This window comes from Lepidothrix coronata, unplaced genomic scaffold, assembly GCF_001604755.1.
Source record: "Lepidothrix coronata isolate B3197 unplaced genomic scaffold, Lepidothrix_coronata-1.0 Scaffold202, whole genome shotgun sequence".
In the NCBI taxonomy this organism is placed as follows: Eukaryota; Metazoa; Chordata; class Aves; order Passeriformes; family Pipridae; genus Lepidothrix; species Lepidothrix coronata.
This window is the reverse complement of record NW_016690382.1, coordinates 205,693-231,824: the sequence shown is the minus strand read 5'-3', so window position 1 is coordinate 231,824 and position 26,132 is coordinate 205,693. Positions and strand designations below refer to the sequence as shown.

The following is a 26,132-nucleotide window of genomic DNA, read 5'->3' as shown; positions in this document are numbered from 1 at the left end:
AGGACTCTGGCAGCTTGCAGGGCAGTCCTGCCTAGGCAGCAAGCCTGCCTTTCCAAACTCCTGATTGTGAAAGACTGGGTTGGTGAATGCTACACACCAACTGGCTTTAGGGCTCAATTCTGTGCAGTGAATCCCAGTAACAGTGTGTAATCTTATAAATGACAGTTCAGACAATTATAACTATTACTCATTTTCTTTCTTGAAAGATCTTCCATGCACTGTTAGCAATTGCTCTTGACCTGGACTGTACAGAAAGGCAGAGATTTCTCCGTTTTTTCATGCTGGCTTTTGTTTAGAGAGAGAAGATGGGAACCCAGAGAGTGGTGGATAACAAATCTATTACAAGTCAATGGCTTTGAATGCAAAATTAGGGAAACTGATCACTGATCTATGCCTGTTGCCTTCCTTCAAAAAAATAAAAGAATTTAAATTTAGCTTGTTGCAAACTGTAAATAAGCAGTGCATCTTGGAGCTTTGTGCAGTAAATGGCTGGTGAGGAACTGGGTTTTGACAGTGCAACTGAGAAAATCATATGGTTTTTTTTTTTAGGAGTTGTGGGGCCTGTTAATGTGGTAGACAATGGAGATGGCACCCACACGGTGGTGTACACCCCTATGCAGGAGGGACCCTACCTGATCTCTGTCAAATATGCTGATGAAGATATTCCTCGAAGGTAAGGTGGTGCGATAAGCTTTGGTGAACTGAAGATTTAATGATTCAGTTGTGCTCTCCCAGCACATGAGCACCATTTAAGGACTAGCTGTGCTCCTTTCTACCTAACCAGTGCAGCTCCTTGCACGACTTCTGGGTTCAGTGGTGGTTTGAGCCTGCTGCACCTACAGCAGATGCCGTTGGGGAGGTGTATTTGCACCTCAGTGTGTGCTGCAGCAGCTGCCAGCCATTGACTGGGGAGGAGGGGGCAATAATGGGTTTCTCTTTAAGTCCCTTCAAGGTGAAGGTGCTTCCTACATATGATGCCAGTAAGGTGACGGCGAGTGGACCAGGGCTCAGTTCCTATGGCATTCTAGCCAGCCTGCCTGTGGAGTTCGCTGTGGATGCTAAGGATGCTGGGCAGGGACTTCTGGCTGTACAGATCACTGTAAGTAACTACAAAACCATGCAGGACTGGAAACGTGTTGTTCCAGGTGGGCAGGAGTCTCTCCCATCAGAACTGTCCACAGCTTTACCCCGACATACCCAGTGTCCTGGAGACTGGGCTGCTGGCTGGACCCTAAGGTCTGGTACAAGAAAGTCTTGCACCCTGTTTGTGAAGCTCTTGAGACTGCTTTTATGAAACTTCTGTCTTAAAATCATTAGCCATGCTATATTTGGCTCTTGTTTAACCTTACACTCTGCAAATGCCCAAAATGAGATAAACAGTTTCTTGTAAGATTATGAAAATACTGGCATTTGAAATGGAGACAGCCTTCTAGCAGTGCAGTTCAGTAAGGCCATGAGATAACATCCGTGCTGAGCATGACATTATGATAAATTAAAACACAAGTCTCCCTCAAGGTTGCCAGAAGTCATAAGCTGCTTCAGGAGATACTGCAGGAATGTTTTTATTTGGCTTTGTTATTGCTCTTCCTGAAGTTTCTGGTGCCTGGACTCTGTGGCCTCACAAAAAGGTCTCTGGTTAGTGGACCATAAAGCACATAGCTCAGCTCTGGCATGCCTAGGTCATGGCATGACTGGTTGTACTTGCCCTCCTGCATTCTTGCTCCTGTGCTGTCTCAATGTCTGTTCAGATGCAGCAAAGCAGTTGCCATTATTCTGGCATGCATGTGTGGCCTTAAAGGATCCAAAATGCTTATCAGAGCTCCCAGCCTGGCTGTGGCTTTGAAAATCAAGTTCCACAAGCCCTGCATGGTGGAAATGCATAGGTGATCCTCCTGGCAACATTTGTTTGCTTCTTGTTCTGAGCTGTTGAATGTCAAACGTTTCACAAGCCTTCCTGAAAGAAGTAAACTCTTCTGTGCTGTACCTAAATCTCAAGTCCTTTACAGGCTTATACTGTACCCCAGGCAGTGTTAAGTCATAAAATACAAAATGGAGTCAACATGTGGTTCCCCGTAAGCAGACTTGGAAGACTTTCTAAAATGCTTTGTGCTTTGCAGCTGGTAAGAAATGGTAGTTGAAGTGACTGCATAGACCTACTTTTAACTGTAGACTTTGCAGTGTGCCAGCAGCTGGATGCCTCATGCAGGAGACAGCAGACTCCAGTAATGCTTCCCCCTGCCCTCAGACCTTTCAGGGAGCAGCTGCCCAAGGCTACCCAGTGCTTACTCAGGATGGAGCTGCACAGTCTGGCTCCCCATCTCTGCCTCAGGGACCTGGGAAGCATTCTTCATTTCCAGCAGTGATATAACAGTGAAGCCTGAAACTTCTTACAGTTATCTTATAAACGTTCTTGTATCAAACAAAGGGTAGTTGATGGTAGCACCAGTTGTTTTATAGTGGTCTGATACCTTTCTACTCCCAGTAATCTATTGCTGGTACTAGTCTTTGAGTAAAATATATTTAAACCTCAAAAAGCTGCAGTTCTGTATCTGTTTAAGACTATATAAATATATATTTGTTGCCCTACTAGAGGAATTCAAAACTAACTTCATAGTGTGTAAATCTTCTGGTGTGCATTCCTCAGGACCAAGAGGGCAAACCCAAGAGAGTGGACATTCATGACAACAAGGATGGCACTTACACAGTCACCTATGTCCCCGACAAAACGGGCCGCTACACGATTGGTGTTAAGTATGGTGGAGATGATATCCCATCCTCTCCCTATCGGATCCGGGCATCTCCATCTGGGGATGCCAGCAAGTGTTTGGCCACAGGTGAGTGTTTGGCCCCTCTCTGTTGCAGTTGTTTGTGCTGGGTGTAAAGGTGCCTTCAGAGCATGGTACAGTTGATGTAATGGGTGTAGAAGACCTGCTAGAGACTTCTGTAATCTGGCTGCTCTTACAAGAAAGGGTTTTCCTAAAGACAAAGAAGTGTCCGCCCTGCGGGTGAGCAGGAATCTCTTGCAGCCTCTAGCAAAATCTGTCCAACTGCCTGGGCTGTCATAAACAGCCAGATGCAACCAAAGTCTGATGCTTATTTTGGCATAGATAAATCCTGCTGAGAACTGCAGTGAGGTTGATTTAAAAATAACACATCTGTGTGTGTGTCCACTGCATCATGCTCCTTTCACTGTGAATGTTGCAAGAAGCTTTTCATTCCAAGCAAGAACAAAATTAATTCTGAGGATGTAAGTAGCATGTGCTTCTATGTTAGCAAATCCTGTTCAGGCTGGGTATGATTAGTGGAGGTTTCTGCTGCTTTTCTGTCTGTTCAAGGTTAACCAGGGTCTGAACAGGCTTTTGGGAAGGGCGAGTGCAAGGGGAGAACCTGAAGATAAGACGTTGCTATGACTCGAAAAATCATTGCCTCAAAAATCAACGCCTTGGTGTAGGGGGAGGACTCCAGATTTGTTGCTGCAGGAGCTCCCTTATGGCTTTGTCCCTCACTTGTTCTCAGGATGGATGTTCATCGCATGGCTTTGGGCTGGTCACTGCAGCACGGTACCACCTCCCAGGAGGTTGTGGGAGGGAGCAGAAGTGGCAGGAACTAGTTACAAGAATGCCACTGATTTTAGAATAAAGAAATAAACTAGGCAAGGCCAAATTTAACAGGGAAACTTAATCTGTTGTAGTTCTGTGAGAGAGTCTAGGCATTGTGCTGGACCTGGCCATTGTGCAGTTAGAGTGCACCTGATGCCTTTCCAGGAGCTGGCTGCTAGTAGTCTTAAACAGAAATACATTCCTGACACAATGGGGAAAAAAAGAGAGGGATTCCCTTTACTTCACAAAAAAGATGCCTTAATGGGTGAATCTGATACTCTTCCAAGTAATTCAAGTCACTACCTATTCAAAGTAACTGAGCTGGAGATTACTGTCAGATGCCAGCTAAAATTTTCCCTTTCCAAGAAGTGCTTCTGATTCTGTGCTGTAAAGCTGAAATACAATCGCTGTAGGTAGGAGTAGATGCTGGAATAGTGCCAAGGTATTAAACCAGCAGGTTCATTGCCACTTGAAAAGGAGCTGTTTACCTGGTAACAAGTGCCGGTCAGAAGCAGGAATGTTCAATACGTACTGCAAATAAGACATAATAGTTCTCATTTAAACACAGTGTTCTTCAAGCTGGATCTGATAGCTACAATTTGGGCATTGTTGCATGATTTTCTTTTTTTTGGATGTGTGGCAGAACAGTGGAAAATCGTTTGTGGTTAATGGTGGAGGAAACATGGCCATGGCTGCTACTGTGTCCTTTTATAGCTGCTTATACAGGGAGGTTTATGTTAAAGCAGTGCAGCTGAGTTGCTGGTTGGGCAGAATAAAATGCCTTTGGCTCTGCATAAAGGAGTATGATGATAAGAGTATGGGTTAAGGCATTGCTTTCTTCAAACTTAGCTTTTTTCCCCTCTGTTCTCATCCAGCCTCTCTGATTGCAGAGGAGGAGGAAAGCTAGTAGCCAGCTCTTGCATGCCGCTGTGCTGACCAATTTTATGAATGTCCGTTGTCATACATCTGCTCCCAAAACCACATCTGTAGGTCCCTGGGACCAGCATCTTGGTGCCGTGCTCCCCAGGCGCCTCGCAGGGAGCCTTCCTGGGAAAACTGTCCTCTGAATGCTTTCTGAAATGAAAATTGCCTTGTAGGTCCTGGAATTGCACCCACTGTGAAGACTGGTGAGGAGGTTGGTTTTGTGGTAGACGCCAAATCAGCAGGGAAGGGAAAAGTGACGTGCACGGTCCTCACGCCAGATGGGACAGAAGCTGAAGCAGATGTTGTTGAAAATGAGGACGGGACTTACGATATCTTCTACACTGCCGCCAAACCAGGAACCTATGTGATTTATGTCCGCTTTGGTGGGGTGGACATTCCCAACAGTCCTTTCACTGTCATGGTAAGCCAGCTCTGCTCCAAAAGTACCTCCCACTCGGATTCCTACTGCCATGTTTTATTTAGTGATAGGTTTAACTCTGTGTGTAAATGTTTGCTCAGACATTTATTAGGCTAGCAGGAACTAATGAATCCTTGTTACTTGCAGAGCTTATTTTGAGCAGGCAATACGGTTAAGTGAAGCAGGATAGAAGCCATCAGAGGATGAAGACTTGGCTTCTCTGGAGAAATTTGTTTTTCATTTCCTGACCATGTAGTTCTTTTTCTAAATGATGTAAGGGGGGTTGTAATCAGCTTCTACAACTAATTACTTTAGCCATTGTCAGATACAAAGCTTTGCTTTCTCTGTCTCTTGCTCTTTATTAAGTTGACCCCAAAATAAGGAATGGTCTGCTGACAGATCCCAGGGAAGTAGACTGTTAGCTCACACTTTAAAATTATTTGCAAGTGCTAGTTAAACTGTTATAGCCAAATTCCTCCTCTTTCTAATTATCTTCCTTCCAATGTGCAGTACGTCAGCACATTTAGCAAACAAAACCCCAGCCCCCTGAGAAGCAGACTAGGTGCCTCTCAGGGCTCACAGAAGCTCTTCATGTGAAGAACAGCTCTCCATGTTGGCAAAACAATTCCTGGTCTTGTAATCTCAGCCAAAGCAGCCTCCGGTGCATGTCAGTCTGTGAAACCACAGGACAGTACTTGTGCTGAGTGTGGATGGAGCTCACGAGTCCTTGGGGCTGGGTCATCCTGCCTGTCACCCTGGCAGATCACTATGGGTGTCTGAAGATTTCCTTGAGAAAAGTGACTCCCTTGGTCTCTGCTCAAAGGTTGCCACAGGAAATGCCTCTCGAGGTCAGGGAGCCCACTCCCGGCCAGCCAGAATTCCCACTTCCTAGTGACAGAGTACATGTTTGACTTGGGTGTCTCAGCTGGGAACACAGAACACTGGAACAGCAGCATTTCTGTTTTGCATTGGTTTTCTTAGTGGAGTCTTTCCAAGCAGAAGTTTCCAGTGGGTTATTTCATTAGTGGGGGGTTGCAGTGGTGTGAACAGGCAGGAGGGGCTGGGGTGGCTGAGCCCAAGGGAGCTGCCAAGGGAGTGTGGGTATCAGCCCCAGCCACTCTAGTTGGATTAATGGGGAAGATGGGAATTTGCAAGTCATTCTCTTGGCTTGCCTGGTGAGAAGAGCGGCTGCACCAGGGGAAAACACATTCCATGTCTTGACAACGCTGTCCCGGCTATGAATCAGAAGAATGGCTTTGCAGCTATGGCTGGATGTGGGCTGGGTCATTCACCCCAAGTGCATGAGCTAGAGCAGCCTTCCCACGGCAGCCTGCTCCCCTGCCTCCCAGCTGGCACACCATGCTGCGCAGCGCTCAGGGACTTACAGCTTAGGTTGAAACCTTTCCCTTCCCTCCCTGCATCAATCCCGTAAAAAAGCAACTTTGATACTCAGTTCTGTCAGGCAGAGCTTTCAGCTTCCCCTTGAGCACCCAACAGCGGCATGTACTGGCCTTGTCCCTTTGCTGGTGGCTTCCCCCAGTGCCCAATGCCTGCAGATAAGGGCAGTTTCCCAGCTTCCCTGACTGGATCCAGGTCTTTGCTATGGTGAGAGGACTGGGAGGGCTACATGGTGGGAGGAAGATGTTGAACTAGAAAGAAGTCTGTGTTCTGAACTGTGAAAGGTGGAAATGCCTCCATGCCAGAATAACACCTAATAACACCTAACCTGCCTCTACCCCTGCCCAGGCTGTAGATGCAGATGATGTCGCCGCACGGTCACAGGAGCCAGTGGGCGCTTCCCCTCCTGGATTCCGCCCTTGGGTACACAATTTTTACATTTTTCAGCTGCTTTTCCCCATCTGTGTTCCATTTCAGATGACAGCCTGCTTCTTGGGACTGCTTGATCGCTCTGGTCATTGTGTTCATTCTTTCTGTTTCATCAATTGTTCTTGGGATCCAGACTTTGTTTTTTCTTTACTGCTTGAAGGGAGTCTCCAAATAAACTCTTAATTTAAACACGAAGAGGATCATTGCACCCACAGCTTCCACTTCTGAAATGTCTACTGTTGGCAAAAGCAACCTGAATGTACTGCTTTGTTTTCCCAGTAAAATCACAGTGTCTTGAATTCAGAGTCACATTGTGAAACTTGTTTCTTTTGTCCATGTTGTGTTGCAATCACTCTGCCCCATTTAAAAATCACTTTCTCTTCCAGGCCTTAAGCAACTAAATCCTTTCAGATGGAGCCACTTTGGGTCTTGTGTGTGCTACATTGTCTTCCATCCCTTTGTGTTCCATTTATATATCTAACTTTTTTCCAGCATGTCTTCCATCCGCGCCGTGTTTGATTTGCTCTGCTCTGCAGCGTGGTGTTGTGAAGGAGAGCTTGGCCGGACGCTGCTCTGGTTGAGCCCAGTCCTTGGCTGGCTGCAATAATCACCGCACACTCTCTTCTGCTTGTGCTCACAGGGGAGTTGCTCAGTGCTCATTTGGCTCCACCACCCTTTTTGAAGTGACCCATCTTTTTGCTTCCTTTAGGTTACAGAAGAAGCTTATGTCCCGGTTGGAGACATGAATGGCATGGGATTCAGGCCCTTTGATTTGGTTATCCCATTTGCTGTAAGGAAAGGAGAAATAACAGGTACCTGGAGTGCCTCTCAGGGTGGTTTATGATTTTTGTTAGTGTGTTTATCCATTTGCAGCTATCAGTCTGGGTGGTCCAGACCACAGCATGTGGGGGAGGTTTGTATCCTGCCAGCAACTAAGTTGTTTAATTTCACATCAAGTGGTACCCGCTGAGGGATGAGTAGGATACACCCTGCCAATGGTTTGAGTTAAGTGAGGGGATTCTTAGTGCTGCCATGGTCCTCAGTGCTAGGCTGTGAGCTCCTGCGCTGTAGGGTCTGTTGCTGCTTTTTCCCTTCTGGAGCAGCTACATGCATCCTTGATAAGCTCCATTATTTCTTTTGAGCAGATGCTGCAAAACAGTTAATCCTGCAACCCTGTTACATACCTTCTCCAAAGTAGGCAACCCCTCTTCCACAGCTCTGACAGCTGAGAGCATCACCCAGTAGCACCCTGGTTGCACTAAGTTCCTGCACGCAAAGGCTGTGTCCCCTCTGCCCTCTAGCTCAGCAATTCTACCCCAAACCCTGGTCTGTCTCAGCTTGAAGGAACAGTTGGTCTTTCCTTTTCAAAAGAGCAGGAGATGGAGCATCTTGCTACGAAGTAGTCTAATGCATTTTCTGGGGCTTGCTGTGGAAAGCTCAGTGGCTGCAGCAAACAGCCCTGCCTGTAGAGTTTGTAAGGTCACAGGACTGTTTGCCAGATGTCTACCACTGTGCTGTATTCATGTAGCTTAAGTAGAAAACATGTCTGGTTAGTGTTCCCATTAGTCTCCTATTTGTGCCTGTGGGTAAGACATTTAACAATTTAAAATGCTTGTTTAAAATGGCTAGACAATTCTCTGTGGGTGGGAGAGGGGAAGCAGGCAGCTTCTCCTTCTGTAACTCCCATGGTGGCCTTTTGTAGGTGAAGTACACATGCCCTCTGGAAAGACGGATACGCCAGATATTGTGGATAACAAAGACGGCACAGTTACAGTGAAATACGCTCCTACTGAAGTTGGGCTGCATGAAATGCACATAAAGTACATGGGAAAGCACATCCCAGGTGAGTCTGACAAAGCAGGTGATGCAAATCCGAGTGCAGGGTCCTGCTGATGCATCTCCTCCCTGGTGAGGTTTTATAGCTGAGTTGTACACGCTGTAGTAAGAACCGCCTGGGTTGTCTCATTATTCAGCAGCACTTCCTCTGCAAGCAGTCCAGAGAGAACTAAAGCAAAGGAGTAAGTGCTGGCACATGTGAGCTTCCATTGTGGTTTAATAGTACCAGCCAGGCTTAAAATGGATTTTGGTTTTGGGAACTAGCTTTTGTGGCATTTTATTATGAAGAAGAAACATGCAATTTTCTAACTTCCATTTTTTTCTGCCATGGTGCTCAGCAAAACTAGTGGTTACAGTGTGTGTTTATCCTTAAAACTGCATTGGCAAAAAATCTCCAATTGGTGGGGAGGACTGAGTGGCTAAAACACTATAGTTACTGTTTCCATCTCACTGCAATAAAATAAAACACACATGCACACTATGCTGTAATCTTTCTTTCTTCCTGGCTGCTTCTTAACAAACAGAAACCACTGCCTTTCATTCCCTTTCTTTTCTTTTGTCCTTGCTTCACCAGCTCCCCAGTGGAAGCTCTGCCTCGCCTGGAGGCTGCAGCTGCCTTGCGGTTCTCCGGACATGCTGGCTGTGTGGGGCTGGGGGAAAGGGGCAGATCTGTAGGAAGATGTGTAGACATGAGACAAAATACCTTCAGCACTGTCTGAGCGGGGCTGTTGGTTCTGTTGGTGTACAGAAACACAGGATAACTTTGGCTAAGCAGGGAGCTTGATGTTGCGGTGCATGGTTGCTACTTCAGTCTCTTCAGCGCTTGTGTGGGTATAGAACCCCCGTAAGTGCTGAACTCTTGGATGTATTAATTCAGTAAGACCAATACTCTGCACCAGGACAGAAGGATGATGTTGCCTTCTTGAAGGCTGTCACAAATCAAATCTGCTGCTGGCTCAGCTGCAAAATTTAGCTTTGGACTAAAGAGCTATTTGTGCCTTCTTTTGAAGCCATTGTTGGCTGTTGGTGACTGTACTTTTTGTTCTTGTGCACCAGCTTAGCTAATCTGAGACTGGCAAACACGTTTTTGGATACCCTTCAAATTTGCTGGTTCAGGTTCATTGAGTCAGACAATGTGCTGTGCTAGTTCCTAATTCTGAGCTACCAAAAATTCAGAATCTCTGCCTGAACTGAAAGCCTGCTTCTGAGTCATGTTCTGATTTAATGTGCTAAAAATAAACTTGCAATGAACAAGACCATTTACAACATCATTGAAACTTATTTTTGGTAATTTGAGGAACACTTTTTCATGACTGAATGTGGAACAAATTGTGAAGAAGTACAATTTGAGGGTGGAAGGGGAGGCTTATTTGATTTTTAAGTGCATTACAGTCACATAAAGGTTTTTCAGATACCAAGTAGTGAGAAGGGCATTGAAGAACATTGTGATCAGTTCTTGTAGTCCAGGCCACTCATCCTTAAAAGTGCCTCTTTTGGTTGTTTTTTTTTTTCCTTTAGAGAGCCCTCTGCAGTTCTATGTGAATTACCCCAACAGTGGCAGTGTGTCTGCATATGGGCCTGGCCTCATTTATGGGGTTGCCAATAAACCAGCAACTTTCACCATTGTCACGGAAGATGCAGGAGAGGGTAAGTCTGTCCTTTAAACCCATCCTACCCTAAACTAGGAACTTCTTGATAGTTTAATGCACACTGGTGGTAATTTCCATTCCTGTGTCCAACTACGAGCCTCTGATATGATACAAATGACTTGTGCAAATATCAGGCTGTAACTTGCAGTAAAAGCTGTTTTATTACCGCTTCCCAAGAGCAGTAGATATATCTAGATGTGTCCTGTGGTACAGGCTGCAAATGGTTTGTTTAATTTAAAATAAACTGAAGGCAGCTTAAATCTAGTGGGTGATGACTGGGTGTGGAATCACTGTTAGGTAAATCTAACAGACTGAATAGAGCTGTGGCCTTAGTGGATTGGCCTGACCTGGTTTTGCTGCTGTCCTTTGAAAACACACATCTTAAGCTGCATTTTAAGTACCACGTATTGGATCTTTCTCATTGGACCAAGTCTTTGGACTTGATGTGCACAAAGATTTACAGAAGTGCCATTCTCCTTGTTTCCTAGGTGGGCTGGACTTGGCTATTGAAGGACCTTCAAAAGCAGAGATCAGCTGCATTGATAACAAAGATGGGACGTGCACAGTCACGTACCTGCCTACTCTGCCTGGGAATTACAGCATCCTGGTCAAGTACAATGACAAACACATTCCAGGCAGCCCATTCACGGCTAAGATCACAGGTATAAAGTTGAGACTTCGGGAAGCACTTCATATTAAAAATTAACGTCTGATAGCACGGGGGACCTGGTTTGTGGCAGGAATTTGAAGTCCTCTGACTTGTTCTGCACTTAACCTTGTAAAGTTTTGTGACTTGTTTCTGTTTATTTATTCAGATGATAACAGAAGACGGTCTCAGGTTAAGCTTGGTTCTGCTGCTGACTTTATGTTGGACATCAATGAGACTGATCTCAGTCTACTAACAGCCAGCATTAAAGCCCCATCTGGTCGTGATGAGCCTTGTCTTCTGAAGAGGCTGCCCAATAACCACATTGGTAAGCTCTGAGAGATTAGTAGGGTAGCCTTTGCTCCAATTTGCTTTGGCATGTAAAATCACTGACTTCTCTGCTCCTTCCCAGAAGAGTGTTGTCAAACCACGTGGTTGATAGTGTTTGGTACAGTTGCCCAAAGACAGAAGAGTGTGAAGAATGACCTTGTCTTAGGTTGCATGTGACATGTCAGGTTGCAATTGAAGTGGGTTTTGTCAGCATATATGAATGGCTTTGTGGTCCACTTGAGAGCAACGCTTCAACATGTGTGAAGAGAGCGATCTTCCAGTATTTCATTTCTTGGTGTGATTAAGGCATTTAAATCAAGTATAACATGAATAAAAACTGAATAAATTAGTCACATTTCTCTGCTTCATAGGCATCTCATTCATTCCACGGGAAGTAGGAGAACATCTGGTTAGCATCAAGAAAAACGGGAGCCATGTACCAAACAGCCCTGTAACAATCATGGTGGTCCAGTCTGAGATCGGGGATGCCAGACGGGCAAGAGTTTTTGGACGTGGCTTGGTAGAAGGACGGACCTTTGAAATGTGTGACTTCATTGTAGACACAAGAGACGCAGGTCAGTTCCATGGCAAAGGGACTGTGAGATGCTGTGAGATACATACCCACTCTACATGAGAGCATTGCCCCCTCATGTGTGACCACCAGCTGCAAATAGTGTGTTCAAGATGTGTGGTCATTGTCAGTTATTAACTACAGACAACACTATTAACTTAGAATACTCTTTGCATGATCCTGGCTGATGTCTTCGGTTACAGCCAGCAGGGACTGTCACTGGGGCACTGATAAAAGTTTTTCATTTGATGGTGCTGGTTCTAGTATCATTTGGTAGAATGGAAGGGAAACAAAGAAGGAAATGAGGAAGATATTTCCCTGTTGGTTTAATGTGGAGCCTTGGATAACCTTTTAGCTTTGAAGATAACTTCAATATTAACAAAATAAAAGGGATATGGTCAGAGGATTTTAGGAGCTGAATGCATGCTGTGCCTTCAATATCTGACTGATGAGGAGTACAGAAATGTCATTAAGGCATCATGCAATTCCTGTGTGCCCATTATGATACAATCCTACTGCTATGGGTTTGAACTATTTAATGTCAGGTTTAGAGTAGAGCTATGGAAATCCGAGGCTAACTTACGTATATTGTAGGTTATGGTGGGATCTCACTGGCAGTTGAAGGACCCAGCAAGGTAGAGATCCAAACTGAAGATCTAGAAGATGGAACTTGCAAAGTGTCCTATTTTCCAACTGTACCTGGCGTGTACATTGTGTCCACTAAATTTGCAGATGAACATATTCCAGGTAAGCGAAAGCATTGGGCAAATTTTTGGTTAGTACCACTGAAGTCCTACCTAGCTGACCAGTCCCTGGAACTGTGGGTGGGCTGTGTGATCTGGCTTGCACTGTAAGTCCCAAAGATTCGAGGGGGTCCTCCACAAGCAGCAAGCGTCAGAAACTGTTCTGCTTCCATGCGTGTATTTCACTTGGACCTGACTGTTGGCTGTAAAACTTCCCCTATGATCCCCTACAAGTCAGAGGAAGCTTTCACTTGTCCCTTCAATGCAGTGTGTAATGAGCAGAGGAGGAATGACTTGCTGTTGTACTTACAGGCAGCCCATTCAGTGTGAAGATAAGTGGTGAAGGAAGAGTTAAGGAGAGCATCACACGAACAAGACGGGCTCCCTCTGTTGCAACAGTAGGAAGCGTATGTGATCTGAACCTAAAAATCCCAGGTAAGCAGCAACATCCTTATCCCCAAAACCACAACTTGCACTTGTGTAGCTTGGGTCCACCTGAAGCAGAAATACAAACTTCAGTGTTGTGAAGACATCCTCATATTAAGATAGTTTAGGGAAGAAACACTGGTAGTGTGTCTCTTTGAATGGTTAAAAATAAGCATGACCATGATCAACATATGGAGAAATAAATACCAGAGAGGCCTTAATTTAATTTACTGTGTGTGCAGCAGGCTGGGGAATGGGCTGCACAGCTCACCCTGGCTCCAGGGGTTTAAGATCATCATGTAGGCTGTTAAATGTTTGTATTGCTGTCTGGAAACTGTGAATCACGTAGGCCAGGCTTAGCTGGCTGCACTTTTCCAACCACTTAATCTGCCTCTGTAGAGGGAGCTTAACTGGGAAGCTGTAACTGGCCGGGCTTGCTGCTTGGCAGCACACACCTGCCTGAGCATACAAATGGGCACCTATGTGCCTCTTCTGTCATTTGTCCTGTGTAATCACTTCAGCTCAGGTCCTGCTTCCAAAAACAAAATACCAAAACCTCTTGTAACTTTCTAATCTGCATTTTTTTTATTCTCTTCTTGTTAGAAATTGACTGTAGAGATATGGAAGCACAGGTAACTAGTCCCTCTGGGAGAAACTTCAGTGCCGAAATTTCAGAGGTTGACAAAAACACCTACTGCGTCAGCTTTGTGCCACAAGAAATGGGAGTCCACACTGTGGATGTCAAATACAGAGGGCAGCCGGTGCCAGGCAGCCCCTTCCAGTTCACTGTGGGGCCACTGGGTGAGGGAGGAGCCCATAAAGTGAGAGCTGGAGGCCCGGGGCTCGAGCGTGGAGAGACAGGTGTTCCAGGTGAGTCTTCTGCTCTCACTGGGCTCCAGTGTGTGCTGTGTGCAGCTCTGCAGTGCAGGGTTTTGGTTTCTGTTGGCCTCTTCTCTGAGAGTTTGAGCAGAGCTTGGTGTAACACTGTGGGGTTGCCCCAAGCCAGAGGTGGCCAGTGGAGAAACATGGAGAAATAATATTGCTGTGTCATGTGAATGGAAAAGGCTGGAAATCCACATTTTGGAAACTGACTGCTCTCACAGGGTGAACTCGAGGTTGTAAGGTGTGTTATACAGGGCTGATAGGCTAATTCAAGGCTAATAGGAGCCTTCTGGAGAAACTGCTGAGCAGTATGTCCCAGGTTGATAGGACAATGATGATACATTTAAGTATGAGATACTGCACAGTCTGTTAGGAAGAAGCTGCAACCCAGCAGCAGCAAACTTACTCTTGTGTGCTCGTATGCTTCAACAGCTGAGTTCAGTATATGGACACGGGAAGCTGGAGCTGGAGGACTATCTATTGCTGTAGAAGGTCCAAGTAAAGCAGAAATCACCTTTGATGACCATAAAGATGGATCATGTGGTGCATCATACATAGTTCAAGAGCCAGGTATGTACCAAGACCAGATCATAGCAAAACAACATTGAATGTGACTTTCAAAGAAAGTAAGGACACTCATTGCTTCTTTTCTCCCTGCAGGCAACTATGAGGTGTCCATAAAGTTCAATGATGAGCACATTCCTGAAAGCCCCTACCTGGTTCCCGTCATCGCCCCCTCCGATGATGCTCGCAGGCTCACTGTCACTAGTCTTCAGGTGAGACATAAGGAAACATCTCTACAACTTACCACACAGACTGATTTCGTCCTTGTTCTCCAAGACCAAAATGGTTGTCATTTCTTCTTAGTAAAAGTCTTGCCTTGGTTGGTGCTTGTTTTCAAGCTCAGCTTGCAGCCAGAGAGGTTTTTGGCAGCTGGCCCAGCTCTGGCGAGCCAGAATTCAAAGGCAGGAGGCTCAACTGAGTGTACTACAGATGATGACACTTGGGAATTAGGAACAAGAGGCTACAGAAATACCACTGGAGGAGTTAAAAAGTGTTTCCCACCCCATTAGCTAGGGGAGGGCAAAGGAGAACTGAAACATGGAAGTGAACTACCAGTGATCATGCTGGCACTGGGTTCCTTGGTTGGCCCACGGAAGAGCAGCTGGGTTTCCATGGGTAGTGTAGGGCTATGCAGCTGGGATGTCACTGCGGCCTGGCTGGGCAGACAGAGGGGGCCCCATGGTGAGGTTGGGGTGCAGATTTGCTCTGGCTGATGTTATGAAACCACACAGTCATAGCTCACGTGATTCATGAGCGGTAGCGAATCTCAGAGTGAGTCACAGCTTTGTAGCTGGTCTGGGATCATCTGCTAACCTCACCGTGTCATTTGTGTGTGTGGTTACAGGCATTAAAATACAAGTAACATTAAAGGCCTGACTAAAATCTCCAAAGCCAGAAGCTTGGATGTGAGACTGAGAATCTGTGTCTAAATATACTGTACCTCAGTCCTCATCGAGTGGTGATTAGTACTTCAGCTGAGGCTTTTTTTCAGCTATGTTTTTTTGGCTAACCCAGCTGTGGTTCCCAGGAGTTTACCTAGGCTGCAGGACTTCTCCACCTCGGCTGTAAAAATGAACCATGACAGCCTGATCCAATAGTATCTCTTCTAACCAGGAGTTACAAGGGCGTTAATTAGTCACTGTGGTATTGATGTTTACCTTGTGTTTCATTTAAAGACTCTTTGACAGGAATACTCACTTCAATTAAGTCCTGGAGAGGCAGATAAAGCTGAGTATTTGGTAATGGAGTGCATTGTGCAGCATCAGCCTCCACTAAACCCACATCAGGGACTTGTTTATACATTGTACCTCAGTTCTACTCAGTTGCATTTATTTCCCTCTTCAGGATTTAGTTGAAAACAAAATCAGGTAAAGTATGTTAAACATGAGATGTTACTGGTAGATAGCTGCGTGTGCTGTGCTGGTTGAGGACCATTGCAGCTCAGATGTGGAGCTGCCTCGCCTTCGACTGACAGCCTGACAGCACCGCAACATCTGGTTTCATGTTTTAAATTGCTTTCTCATGTTTAAGACATCTTGTGGTGGCGTTCTAAATGCAGCCTCTTGTGGCAAATATAAACATGCATATTACTCTTTCAGACAACTGGATTATCAGAGGCTTTTCCCTGAATGAATCTGGAATGAGTGAATGGGTTGTGAAAATGGAGCTATAGCTTAAGCATCTTTTAAATCAAGTGCCTGAATACCGAGGACTGACCTCAGTGATAACGGGTGACTAGTCTTGTAAGCCTGCCTCTCTTTGATGTGGCAGAGCCGTCAGGCTTCCAAAAACCCGTGTTACCATGGGAGAAGTCAGCCTAGCCAGTGTGGGTGACTCCTGAATCAGCCACCCCCTAGGAGGCAGAGAGGTGATATGAGCGTTAATGCAAGTAACAACATTATGCCTTTTGTTGAAACCTAAAAAACCCCTCATGCTGAAGCGGTTATTTCCCTGCCACAAATCTTGTGCTGTCTGAAACAAGAAGTTTAAATTTGATAATCTGACTGTTGCATTCTCAGGAGTCTGGATTAAAAGTTAATCAGCCGGCATCCTTTGCTATAAGGCTGAACGGGGCAAAGGGCAAGATCGACGCTAAAGTCCACAGCCCCTCTGGAGCTGTCGAAGAGTGCCATGTGTCTGAGCTGGAGCCAGGTGAGCACAGCTTTATGGTGTCATAACAAACTGTCTGACCTCCAAAACATTTGCTGTCCCGCAGCAAGGGAATTCAGTTTCTTTGGCTTGCGAAGAGTGTACCCAAGGGATGAGCTTCAAAAATTACTTCTTGGTGTCAAGAGCTGTTCAGTCAAGGTTACGTCCATGCTTTTCCTAGATAGCAAATGAACTGATTGACCCCCATTTGTGTAAAGTACAGATATTTAAGTCTTGGCCTGCCAGTGAAGGTACAGCGATATTAGTCATAAATGAAATATGATGTGGGAGAAATATGATGGGGAGAAGTTTATTTTTCAAAGCTATGCTTCCATCTTTGACTAATAGTTTATTTTTAACTTGCACTCACTCCTTCATATGAAATGTCAAGGAAGCTGACTATAAGCAAACACTACAGAAAGCTCAACACCTGTTTCAGCAATGAGCTTTTCTTTTTCACTTGAAGTCTCTATGAGTTATGGCCTGTACTATGGACAGACAGCAGCTGTCCAGCTGGGGGAGATCAGTCCCTCCTCTGAGTTAACACGGAATCAAAAATGTTAAATATCAGCAAATTGCTAAATTACTTTATTAGATAAAGGTGCTGTGTCTGTGGTGTCAGAGCAGCACGCTCAGCCCACTGGTGAGATTTGGCTTGCTCTAACCAGCTGCTTTTCTTCTCTGCACTGCTCCCTCAGCTGCTGACAGGTTGGGCTGTGATTCAGTTGTCATGTTTAGTGCACGAGAGAGGCAAATAACTCTAAAATTCACCCTGCAGACTAGATGACAGCTGAGATCAGATCCTAGTAAACAAGGTGAAAATCCAATCTGTAACACCTCCTGCAATAAATACAGCATTTTCCTACTTAAATATGAGCTTAGCAGCTTGTGTAGCTGAGTTCACTAAACCTGGGACCAAAACATGTCAAAGCATTACAGAAGCTTGGGTTGCTAACCAGTTGGGTTTAATTGCTGGTTTACTGTTTGATTGTTCTCTCTGATGTGTCAGAAAAGCCACTTCTCTCTCACAGATAAGTACGCCGTTCGGTTCATCCCCCACGAGAACGGCATCCACTCCATCGACGTGAAGTTCAACGGGAGCCACGTCGTGGGCAGCCCGTTCAAAGTGCGTGTGGGCGAGCCCGGGCAGGCGGGCAATCCCACGCTGGTCACGGCCTACGGATCCGGCCTGGAGAGCGGCACCACGGGTAACCCTCCTCTTACAGCTCCGATACAGACCTGTTTGCACTTGGCTTTGGGGCATACACAGAAGTTGTTCCTGGGCATATTTTTACATGACTTTGCCTGCTAAGGCAGCTGAACTAACCCACATTCTCTGCTGACCTGAGCACAGGCTAATTTTGCTTTCTAGCATGCTCCTCATGTCTTATAACCATCACTTACAAGTCTGCAGGCTATACTGAGCCTTAACAACCTTAAAACTTGTGTAAATCAGCAGCTGCAGCGTGCGTTCAGTGGAACTGCTGGTTAGCAGCTGGGCTAACTCTGCCAGTTAGCTGAGCTCCACCTCGGTGGTCCCTTGGAGCTCTGGAGATGCTCTGGCTCCCTTCCACGCATGAACACAATGTCTGAGTTGGCTGCCTAGTGGAAGAAATCTTGTTTAACTTGTGTGCCCCTGTTAATTAAATGGGTACCAGGGTGTACCCTGTTACCTTCCCTTCAATGCTTGCAGCTCTAAGAAATTTCAAGTTAAATGTAGTATGATGTGTGAACCCTGGGGAGAACAGTGGATTGTTGTGTTGGCTGTGTGCTTCAGATGCAGCATGAACAGTCTCTTCTTGGAAATCTGACACCCCGGTGTCTGCTGCGGTTTCCTCATCTGATAGTTCTCAGCTCAAGAATGTAGAGTTTAGGGTTTGTTTTCTCATTTCTATGATTGGTGGCCTTAGTAAGAAAGTATGAAAACATTCCAGGATATGCACATTGATTTATTTAATTGTGTGCTTGCTCAGGCCACACACACAGGTGAATAGCAGAGTAAAACTGATTATTTTTCTTTCCTTTTGTTATGCAAGGGAATAGCTAGTTCCTCTTATCCCATCTACTGCTGTGTCTTATGGATTCCATTTCATTACCTTTTTTCTCCCTGGGAAAAAAAGTACTGCACTTATTCAGTTAAAGCTTCTGGTGTTCTGGAGAAACCAAGCAGTTGGTTTTGGAAACATGCGGATACACCACATAAAATAAAGATACAGCCTGTGCTGCTTTAATAGGTGGAAACAAAAGCACTCATTAATACTTAGCCACTGATGCATCAGGGACAGGGGAATTTTTCTCCATCTATAAAGGTGCTTGGGGTTGTTTTAAATCTAAATAGACTGTTCAACTTCAGTAAAGTTACTCTGTGCCCCGTTGTTGAATCCTGGCTGCTGCCAAAGGCCCGGTGCCCTGGGAGCTGCCGAGCAGCATTTCTGAACAATGACCCACTGTAGGGGTTTCAATAGCCAGTGGCTGAGCACCTGAACCATCCCCCACGAGGGCTGCGTGCCTGCAGCCTGCAACAATGCGAGCCTTCATCTGGGGCACAGGGAAAAACAGTGACTCTGGAGCAAGAAGTCTTAGTGAGCAGCTGTGCAGCTTGCTGGCTTTGGGAATTAACTTCCTTCCAGTTGAGCGGGGCATTGCAGATTGATGCCTGACCTCCTGGGCAGGCAGTGCCAGGGACATGGGCTGCTGGATGGCACAATCATCTGTGGGAACTGGGCTCTTCCAGCATTGCGACACAGCAGCCTCTTGTGTGGAGAGGCTACAAACTTCTCCCTAGTTTATTCCCATGTCTGCATGCTTCTGTCGCAGCAGCAGTAAACTTTCCCATGGCTGTCCTGATTTTGAGTGAGCTCGAGCACTTTATTCCTTCTCAGCAGTGTCTCATGCTACAGCCCAAAGATCATAAATATTTTAAGCCAGAGTTTGACAGTAAATTATTTTGGGGCTGAAAGCCTTATTTAATTTTTTTCTTATGTCGTTGGCATTGTGTCATTGGCTTAGTATTAGCAGCAATAATTCAGCTGTGTTAACCAGATGCTGTAATTAAACAAGCTTTTGTTTCCACAAACTGCTTAGAGTGCTGTTGCCAAGCAGTTCAGACACCCATCTCCTCCAGGAGATCTCCTGCCCCTTGTCTCTCCTGCTTTCCTGTAGGCTCTTCAGTGCTGATTTGTGGTCCAGGCAGCAAGACAGCTCTGAACTCTCCAAATTTATACGTGCTGGAGCTGTGTTAGTGTGGGCTCTGACACCCAAGAGAAAGGCTCTTGCTTTCTCTCTAAGCCAGTTTTTTGATGGTGAATTACTTCCATTTCAGTCCTGAAGGGCTCTCATGACCCCTTGTCCCACACAATCACGTAACCCAAGCAGAGAAGGGAGCAGGATGAAGCCGGGGAGACTTCCAGGGGTGCAGAGCCCCTGGCTGGGACTCGCCTGTGAGAGGATGTGGGGCGGGGGGATGTGGTGTCCCTCCCTGCCTGCAGCCTTGGGCAGCCTGGTCTTGCACCGAATTACCCCTTCCTATTTAATGACTGAGGCTGCATGTGTAACATGGGTGTGAGGAAGAGTGTGTCTTACTGTGCTACATCTTTCTAGGACTGCAGTCGGAGTTTTTCATTAACACGACCAAGGCTGGTCCAGGTACCCTCTCTGTTACAATTGAAGGGCCATCAAAGGTGAAAATGGACTGCCAGGAAACTCCAGAAGGTTACAAAGTCATGTACACACCCATGGCTCCAGGAAACTATTTAATTGGAGTTAAATATGGTGGACCTAACCACATAGTGGGCAGCCCCTTCAAGGCAAAGGTTACAGGTAAAAAGCTAAACAGTACTTACTGTGTGCCTGAAGCAGCTCGTGTCATTCAGCAAATACGTCCCTCTTGAGACAGTGGCATTCTGGTCTAGATGCCCAAAAACATGAGAAGAAAAACGTTCCTCCCTTTCACCTCCAAAGCCTAGATGAGGGCTCTCAGGAGCAGCTACAAGAGCAACAGTCATGGAGCTTACCAGCTTGACTCAGTGGTGGGCCATAAAATAGCGTCATGGGGGAATATTAAATCCTGATCTAGTGTCAGGGTGTTGAGTGGCAGTAGGGAAATATGACTTATTTACCCATTTTCCCCCCAAAGCCTGAAACCTGCTTGCCTGTGGCATAAGTGATGCCTCTCTTGGTCTAATTTTGGTGCAGGTGTCACCTAACCAAACATCGGTAACATCTGGGAGGCTTTTAGATGATGTGAGGAAGGCCGGTTTAGGAAGCTTTCTCTTCACCACTGTGTTTAAGCACAGGCTGGAGCTCATCTCTGCTGCTGCCCCTGAGCTAGTGAACCCTCTCCTGGTGCCCAAAGTGCAGGGATGTTCTTGGGAGAGGGCGGCAGGGACTGCACTTCCCCAGGCTGGGACACGCTCTGCTTTCAAAATGGGTTATTGCAAAATTGCACCTGCTTTTCTGCCAACTCAAGTTTAATTTTTGCCATTTGGTGATTGGAGCACAATTAACTCTTCTTAAGCCAGCTTTGCTTAATGAATCCTGAAGTTCCTGTGGTCCTTCAACCACTTGAGGGCTCTGGGATGGGATTGCTGCCAGTGGTGCTGGAAGATGTCAGCTTAAAAACCCAAGTAGGAAATTGCTCCTCTTCAAAAATGCATTTTGGATGCAGAATGCATGCTAGTCATTAGGAGGGTTTCGAAACCTCCTTATGAATGCCTTTCAGATGGGGTGAATCTGAATGTCAGAAATCTTCTCTGTTTCCAGGACAGCGACTGGTTAGCCCAGGCAGTGCCAACGAAACTTCTTCCATCCTGGTAGAGTCGGTGACGAGGTCATCCACTGAAACTTGCTATAGCGCCATTCCCAAATCCACCTCGGATGCTAGCAAAGTGATTTCCCGTGGAGCAGGACTCTCAAAGGCTTTTGTGGGTCAGAAAAGTTCTTTCTCTGTGGACTGCAGCAAAGCAGGTATGGATGCAGAATCCAGCTGGATGTTCAGGGTGGGTGGTGTAGCTGGGCTGTTTTTTCCTCTAAACCAACTTGCAGAGTTAAAATTCAGAGCTTGAGGTGTTGATCTGATTCTAAAGAAAAACTAAATACTACACTGTACTCACTGAGTCAGTCCTAATATAGAGTCTGTAAAGATGCCAGTTCCTCTCCAAATGACTTCATCTGAGCCAGGTGCACCTGAAAGAACCACAGGGTTATGGCATGAGAAAAAACAGGTTGCTGAACTTAAGCAACCCTTGTGGTGCACTGTAGCATTTAATGCACGGTGTTCCCATTTGCCTTGAGCACTGATCAGCATCATCAGCATCATCCAGGAGCTCTGTGGAGGGTGGATTACAGGCCAGCTGTGTTCACTGGTCCCTGCTATTAACTTCTGATGAAGTACTTGTAAAGCAGTGCCAACTCGTTTTCACAAGCAGCATTGATGTCTCCCGTGCTCTAGTTAGTTAGATAGTGGTACCCTATCAGATCTGGCAAAATGCTCAAATAAACCCTTGCCTCAATGAGGTTGAAAGCTTTTTAAAATAAAATTCTTTCTTATACCAAATTAGCTGAGCCATAGCTCAGACTACCACTCTGTGAATTGAAATAACAAAATCCATGTGTTACAGAGCCAGTATATTAAGGTACAACCATGCTGGCTTATTTAAGCTCAGGAATGTTGACAGTCTGTTATTTTGCTGTAGGTTCCAACATGCTGTTAGTCGGTGTCCACGGACCTACAATACCGTGCGAAGAGGTGTCCATCAAGCATTTGGGCAGCCATCAGTACAACGTCACTTACGTCGTCAAGGAGAGGGGTGACTATGTCCTGGCAGTGAAATGGGGTGACGAGCACATCCCCGGGAGTCCCTTCCATGTCACCGTTCCATAAACAGCGCCAGAGTCGGCCTCTGCGTTTGCAGTCCAGATGCAGAGTTATCCTGGGTGCAGTCCTGTCGCAAAATGCAGTATCTAGATACACACGGCTCACATTTCAATGCAGTCAGATGTAAACTCTGTAACTATTTTGTACAAGCATTTCACTTCTATCCTACTTACCAACCTGATGTCAATCTATTTAATATCCTCCTCAAATTGTACCTTTGCAGTACTGTCCGGGTCACTTTTAATGTTCGGAGAATCATATGGATGACTAGACACTAATTTCCCTTGTGGATGTTAAAGACTTTGGATGTTAATTGAAAACTGGAATTTGTCTTTGTAATTGGGTATCTTAACTACTGATTTTATTTGACTGGAGACTTTACATTTTAGTTATGGAATATGACTTGGGCTGTCCCCAGTTCAAATTCTTTTCTGTAAAGAAATGAGGTAAAACTGGTACTATAATAGGTGCCTTTCTATACTTGATCAATTTTAACGCTTAACATTATAAAAAGCTACTATAAGTGGCTTTACCACTCAAATTTAAAATGTTTCTGAAAATGCTCTGCTAGTGGTTTACATTTAGAAAAAGTTTATCTTTTACAGAAAACCAAAAGCAGATTGAAATCGACTTCCTGGAAGCTTTCAGCCTTTCTATATTAATGCTTTGTAACTCTAGACAGGTAGCTTTTTGTCCATGATGCTAGCAATGCGGTTTTTAATTAGCTTGGGATTCTGGTGATGTTTCTGTAACTTTACAGGTAACTCCCCACACTCTTTTTATTTAAGAACAAGCCCCTGGATTGGCTGGGTTAAGTAAATCCCCTAAACTTGCCGAGCCAGGGATAGCTCTCGCCTGTGTGACCCACAGCTGCTGCAGGACAGAGCACCATGGTGTGTTGGGATGATGACCAGCAGTTTCCCTGGAGGCCACGGGCCTGGGGAGTAGTTGAGATGGTGCAAAGAAACCAGCCTGGGAAGGGGACCCACAGCTGCAGTGGGGTGTGGGGAGGGAGGGAGGGTGTGTGAACCTACCAGTAATAGCAGTACAAATAATAGCAATAGTACCATGAACAGACCCATCTTTGGTCCAAGGTGTTTTTTTGTGTCTCAGTCCAAGGACGTGCCTGAAGCACACGTGTCTTCTGAAATCCCCTTCGTGCTGCAACAGGCATTGCTGAGGAGGGTCAGGGAGTGGAAACTTCCTTATGACTTGTCTGTTTGTCCCGGATTGCTCCACGCTACTTCCCAAGTGCATATCTGAATTGCTGTCAGCTCCTGGGGCTTTAGTAGACTCTCCTAATGAGCTTTAACTCTGCGACTAAGAGAAGGTAGGATTTGTTGAAATGTCACTGTCCCTTGGGAGAAGTTCATGCTTATGGTTCTATAGTTACATGTGGATGCACTACTCTCCAGCACAGTCATTGGGAAAATAAAGGAAAGTTGAGGGTTTTTTTACTGTGCTTTTTTTTGTGCCTTAATGTGAAATGCTCACTACATTGTAAAGTAGGAATTTAAAACAAAATAAACTGGAATAAAAATACAGGATTGTAAAATTGTATGTTATAACTTATTAAATAGAAATGTTTGCTTCATTAAAATGTGCATGTTAAAAACAATATTGGATTCTTTTCATATGTAGTCAGTAAAGTTCAAACTGAAACTACACCACATAGCAGCTTCAGGCAGACCGGATAGCCCATGGGCCCTGCAGGTAGCCATGAAAATTTGGGCATAACCTCAGTGCTATTCTTTTTTTTAACTCTAAACCCCTTTTTTTTCCTTAAAACAAAACGCCAGAAGTTTAAGCCACGACATAAACACCCTGTGCCCCTTTGCCCCTGTGCAGACCCCAGGCACGGGGGCAGTGGACCTGGCACTGGTGTGTCCCTTGAGCTGCCAGCTGGGTTATCAGTCTGATCCCAGGGCACTCCAGTGGCACCCCCTGTTCCTCCAGGCTCCCTGGGGTTGTTTGCAGAAGGTGTCTCCCTGCACCTGGGACCGGCAGCTCCGGCACACGGCCATGGAAACCAGCAGATGTTTTCCCAAACACACTCCTGCTGAAAGCCCCAGTGAAACCTGAGATGCAGTGGCTGCCAAGGACTTTCCTGCCCCAGGTTTATCAGATTATTTCCTTTTTATAGTTAACTGTGTTTCATTAGCCTTGTGCTACGTCAGCATGAACCTCCTATTTAATGTTTTTAAACAAAACAAAATAACCTGGATACAGCTGTTGGGGTGAGTAAACCTTGAGAGCGTCTCACCTGTGTAACCCCTATGTCCCAGTCACCCTGCCCTTGTCTGGCCTTCTCTTGCCTGTCACCCCTTGTCTGGGTTTAATGACAGTGGCTGAAATTAGTGGGGGTTGTCTGTCGAGTTGAGGGACGCTGGTTGGTACCATGGCTGAGTTTACCTTCAGCAAAAGCTGAGCTCTGCTTCAGGTGACCAACTCTGCCTTGCCTGGGCACTGACAGCTGTGGTGGACTGTCCATAAAAATTACCTTGCTAAGGAGAGTAAGTACCCAGTGGCGGTGATGAGAAGAGCTTCTGGTGTAACTTGGCTGTGTTGATCTTTGGCAACAACATTCAGCCACCTCCAGCAGCTCTGGCAGCTGAGGACTGACTTTGTCTTGGGCACAGAGTGGTGCTTTGGGGGACACTCTGCTCTGCTTTTGGTCTCTGGCACCTGGAAGGTTTCTGTGTGCAGTGCCCACCTTAGCAGGCAGCTGTGGGGCTGGGGTGTCAGTGTACTGGGTTACTGGTGTCCCAGTGCCTCCTGCTGGGTAGCCTTGCAATAGTACAAGATGCACTTTCTTCATTATAGACTACCAGTCTATAGTACTACCATAGACTGGTAGTACTTTTTTGCCTTTAGCTGTGGAAGTGTTTTTCTGCCACTTTGGTTGAACTTAAGTTCTTTTTTGTTGTTCATAGTCTCTCCTTGGTACAGGTTTATAGCAGGGTTTGGCCACCTAGTGCCTGTGAGTCCCACTGGGAACTTATCCATCCCTCTTCAACTGGCCCAAACTGTCCTGTGAGTGCTCTGCTGGATCTGGCAGTGCCCTCGGTGGCCACCTGGACCCCCTGGTGGCCACTGACCCAGGACAGCCCCTAAGTCAGGGCATGGCCACATAGGAAAACACTGGGACCCTCTGTACCTCCGGGAGGTTCACTGGATGTTTCGGTGGGTGGTGGAAGGTAAGTCCCTGGGGCACACCAGTTCCCATGGGATGGTCACTCTCTGGAGCATTCCATCCCCCTGCCTGGTGTCAGTGGGGTTTGATGCACTTGTACATCCCAATGGGCAGAGGGAAGGGATCTTTAGAGATGCTGTCCTGGAGCTCCTCACAACCTGCACACTCAGACTGTCCTTCACTCCCTGTCTGCCCTGTAGCAGTCCCTGACCCTGTGCTGTGCTTGTTCCTGCCATACCCTGGGGTCTCACCTGCATTTGCTGCCCCTGGCTGCCTCCTTTGGTTTGGGGAGCTTTGGAGTTCCCTCTTCAGACCCCTCTGGGTGTCCCTGCTTACCTCCATGTCTCTGCAGCCAGCATGGCAAATATCTCGTATACTGGGGTGTGCTCAAAACTGAGAATTGCATTTCATCTTGTGTAGCTGTGAGTATCTATAATAAATTAAATATATGTATTTAAGTAATTTTAATAGCTTTGGGGTTAAATAATTACTATTAATTAA

At 46.0% G+C, this 26,132-nt stretch overlaps 1 protein-coding gene across 4 annotated transcripts in view; it reads left to right on the top strand.

Moving 5' to 3' along the window:
• The window catches only part of FLNB (filamin B), a 71,885-nt gene extending 47,827 nt beyond the window's left edge, over nt 1–24,058 (top strand). For 2 of the 4 annotated variants that reach the window (XM_017832429.1, XM_017832432.1), the window contains 21 exons: nt 550–673; nt 943–1,099; nt 2,645–2,834; nt 4,697–4,944; nt 6,688–6,762; nt 7,478–7,580; nt 8,471–8,611; nt 10,123–10,251; nt 10,742–10,915; nt 11,069–11,227; nt 11,601–11,804; nt 12,395–12,547; nt 12,856–12,978; nt 13,573–13,839; nt 14,284–14,421; nt 14,512–14,627; nt 16,434–16,566; nt 17,595–17,771; nt 20,164–20,382; nt 21,325–21,528; nt 22,257–24,058. In XM_017832429.1, coding sequence (XP_017687918.1) covers nt 550–673; nt 943–1,099; nt 2,645–2,834; nt 4,697–4,944; nt 6,688–6,762; nt 7,478–7,580; nt 8,471–8,611; nt 10,123–10,251; nt 10,742–10,915; nt 11,069–11,227; nt 11,601–11,804; nt 12,395–12,547; nt 12,856–12,978; nt 13,573–13,839; nt 14,284–14,421; nt 14,512–14,627; nt 16,434–16,566; nt 17,595–17,771; nt 20,164–20,382; nt 21,325–21,528; nt 22,257–22,444 — 3,422 coding nt within the window. In that variant the 3' untranslated portion in view covers nt 22,445–24,058. The remainder of the gene's footprint in view (nt 1–549; nt 674–942; nt 1,100–2,644; nt 2,835–4,696; nt 4,945–6,687; nt 6,763–7,477; nt 7,581–8,470; nt 8,612–10,122; nt 10,252–10,741; nt 10,916–11,068; nt 11,228–11,600; nt 11,805–12,394; nt 12,548–12,855; nt 12,979–13,572; nt 13,840–14,283; nt 14,422–14,511; nt 14,628–16,433; nt 16,567–17,594; nt 17,772–20,163; nt 20,383–21,324; nt 21,529–22,256) is intronic. The other 2 variants (XM_017832430.1, XM_017832431.1) reach the window with 2 other exon arrangements.
• The last annotated feature ends 2,074 nt before the right edge of the window (nt 24,059–26,132 follow it).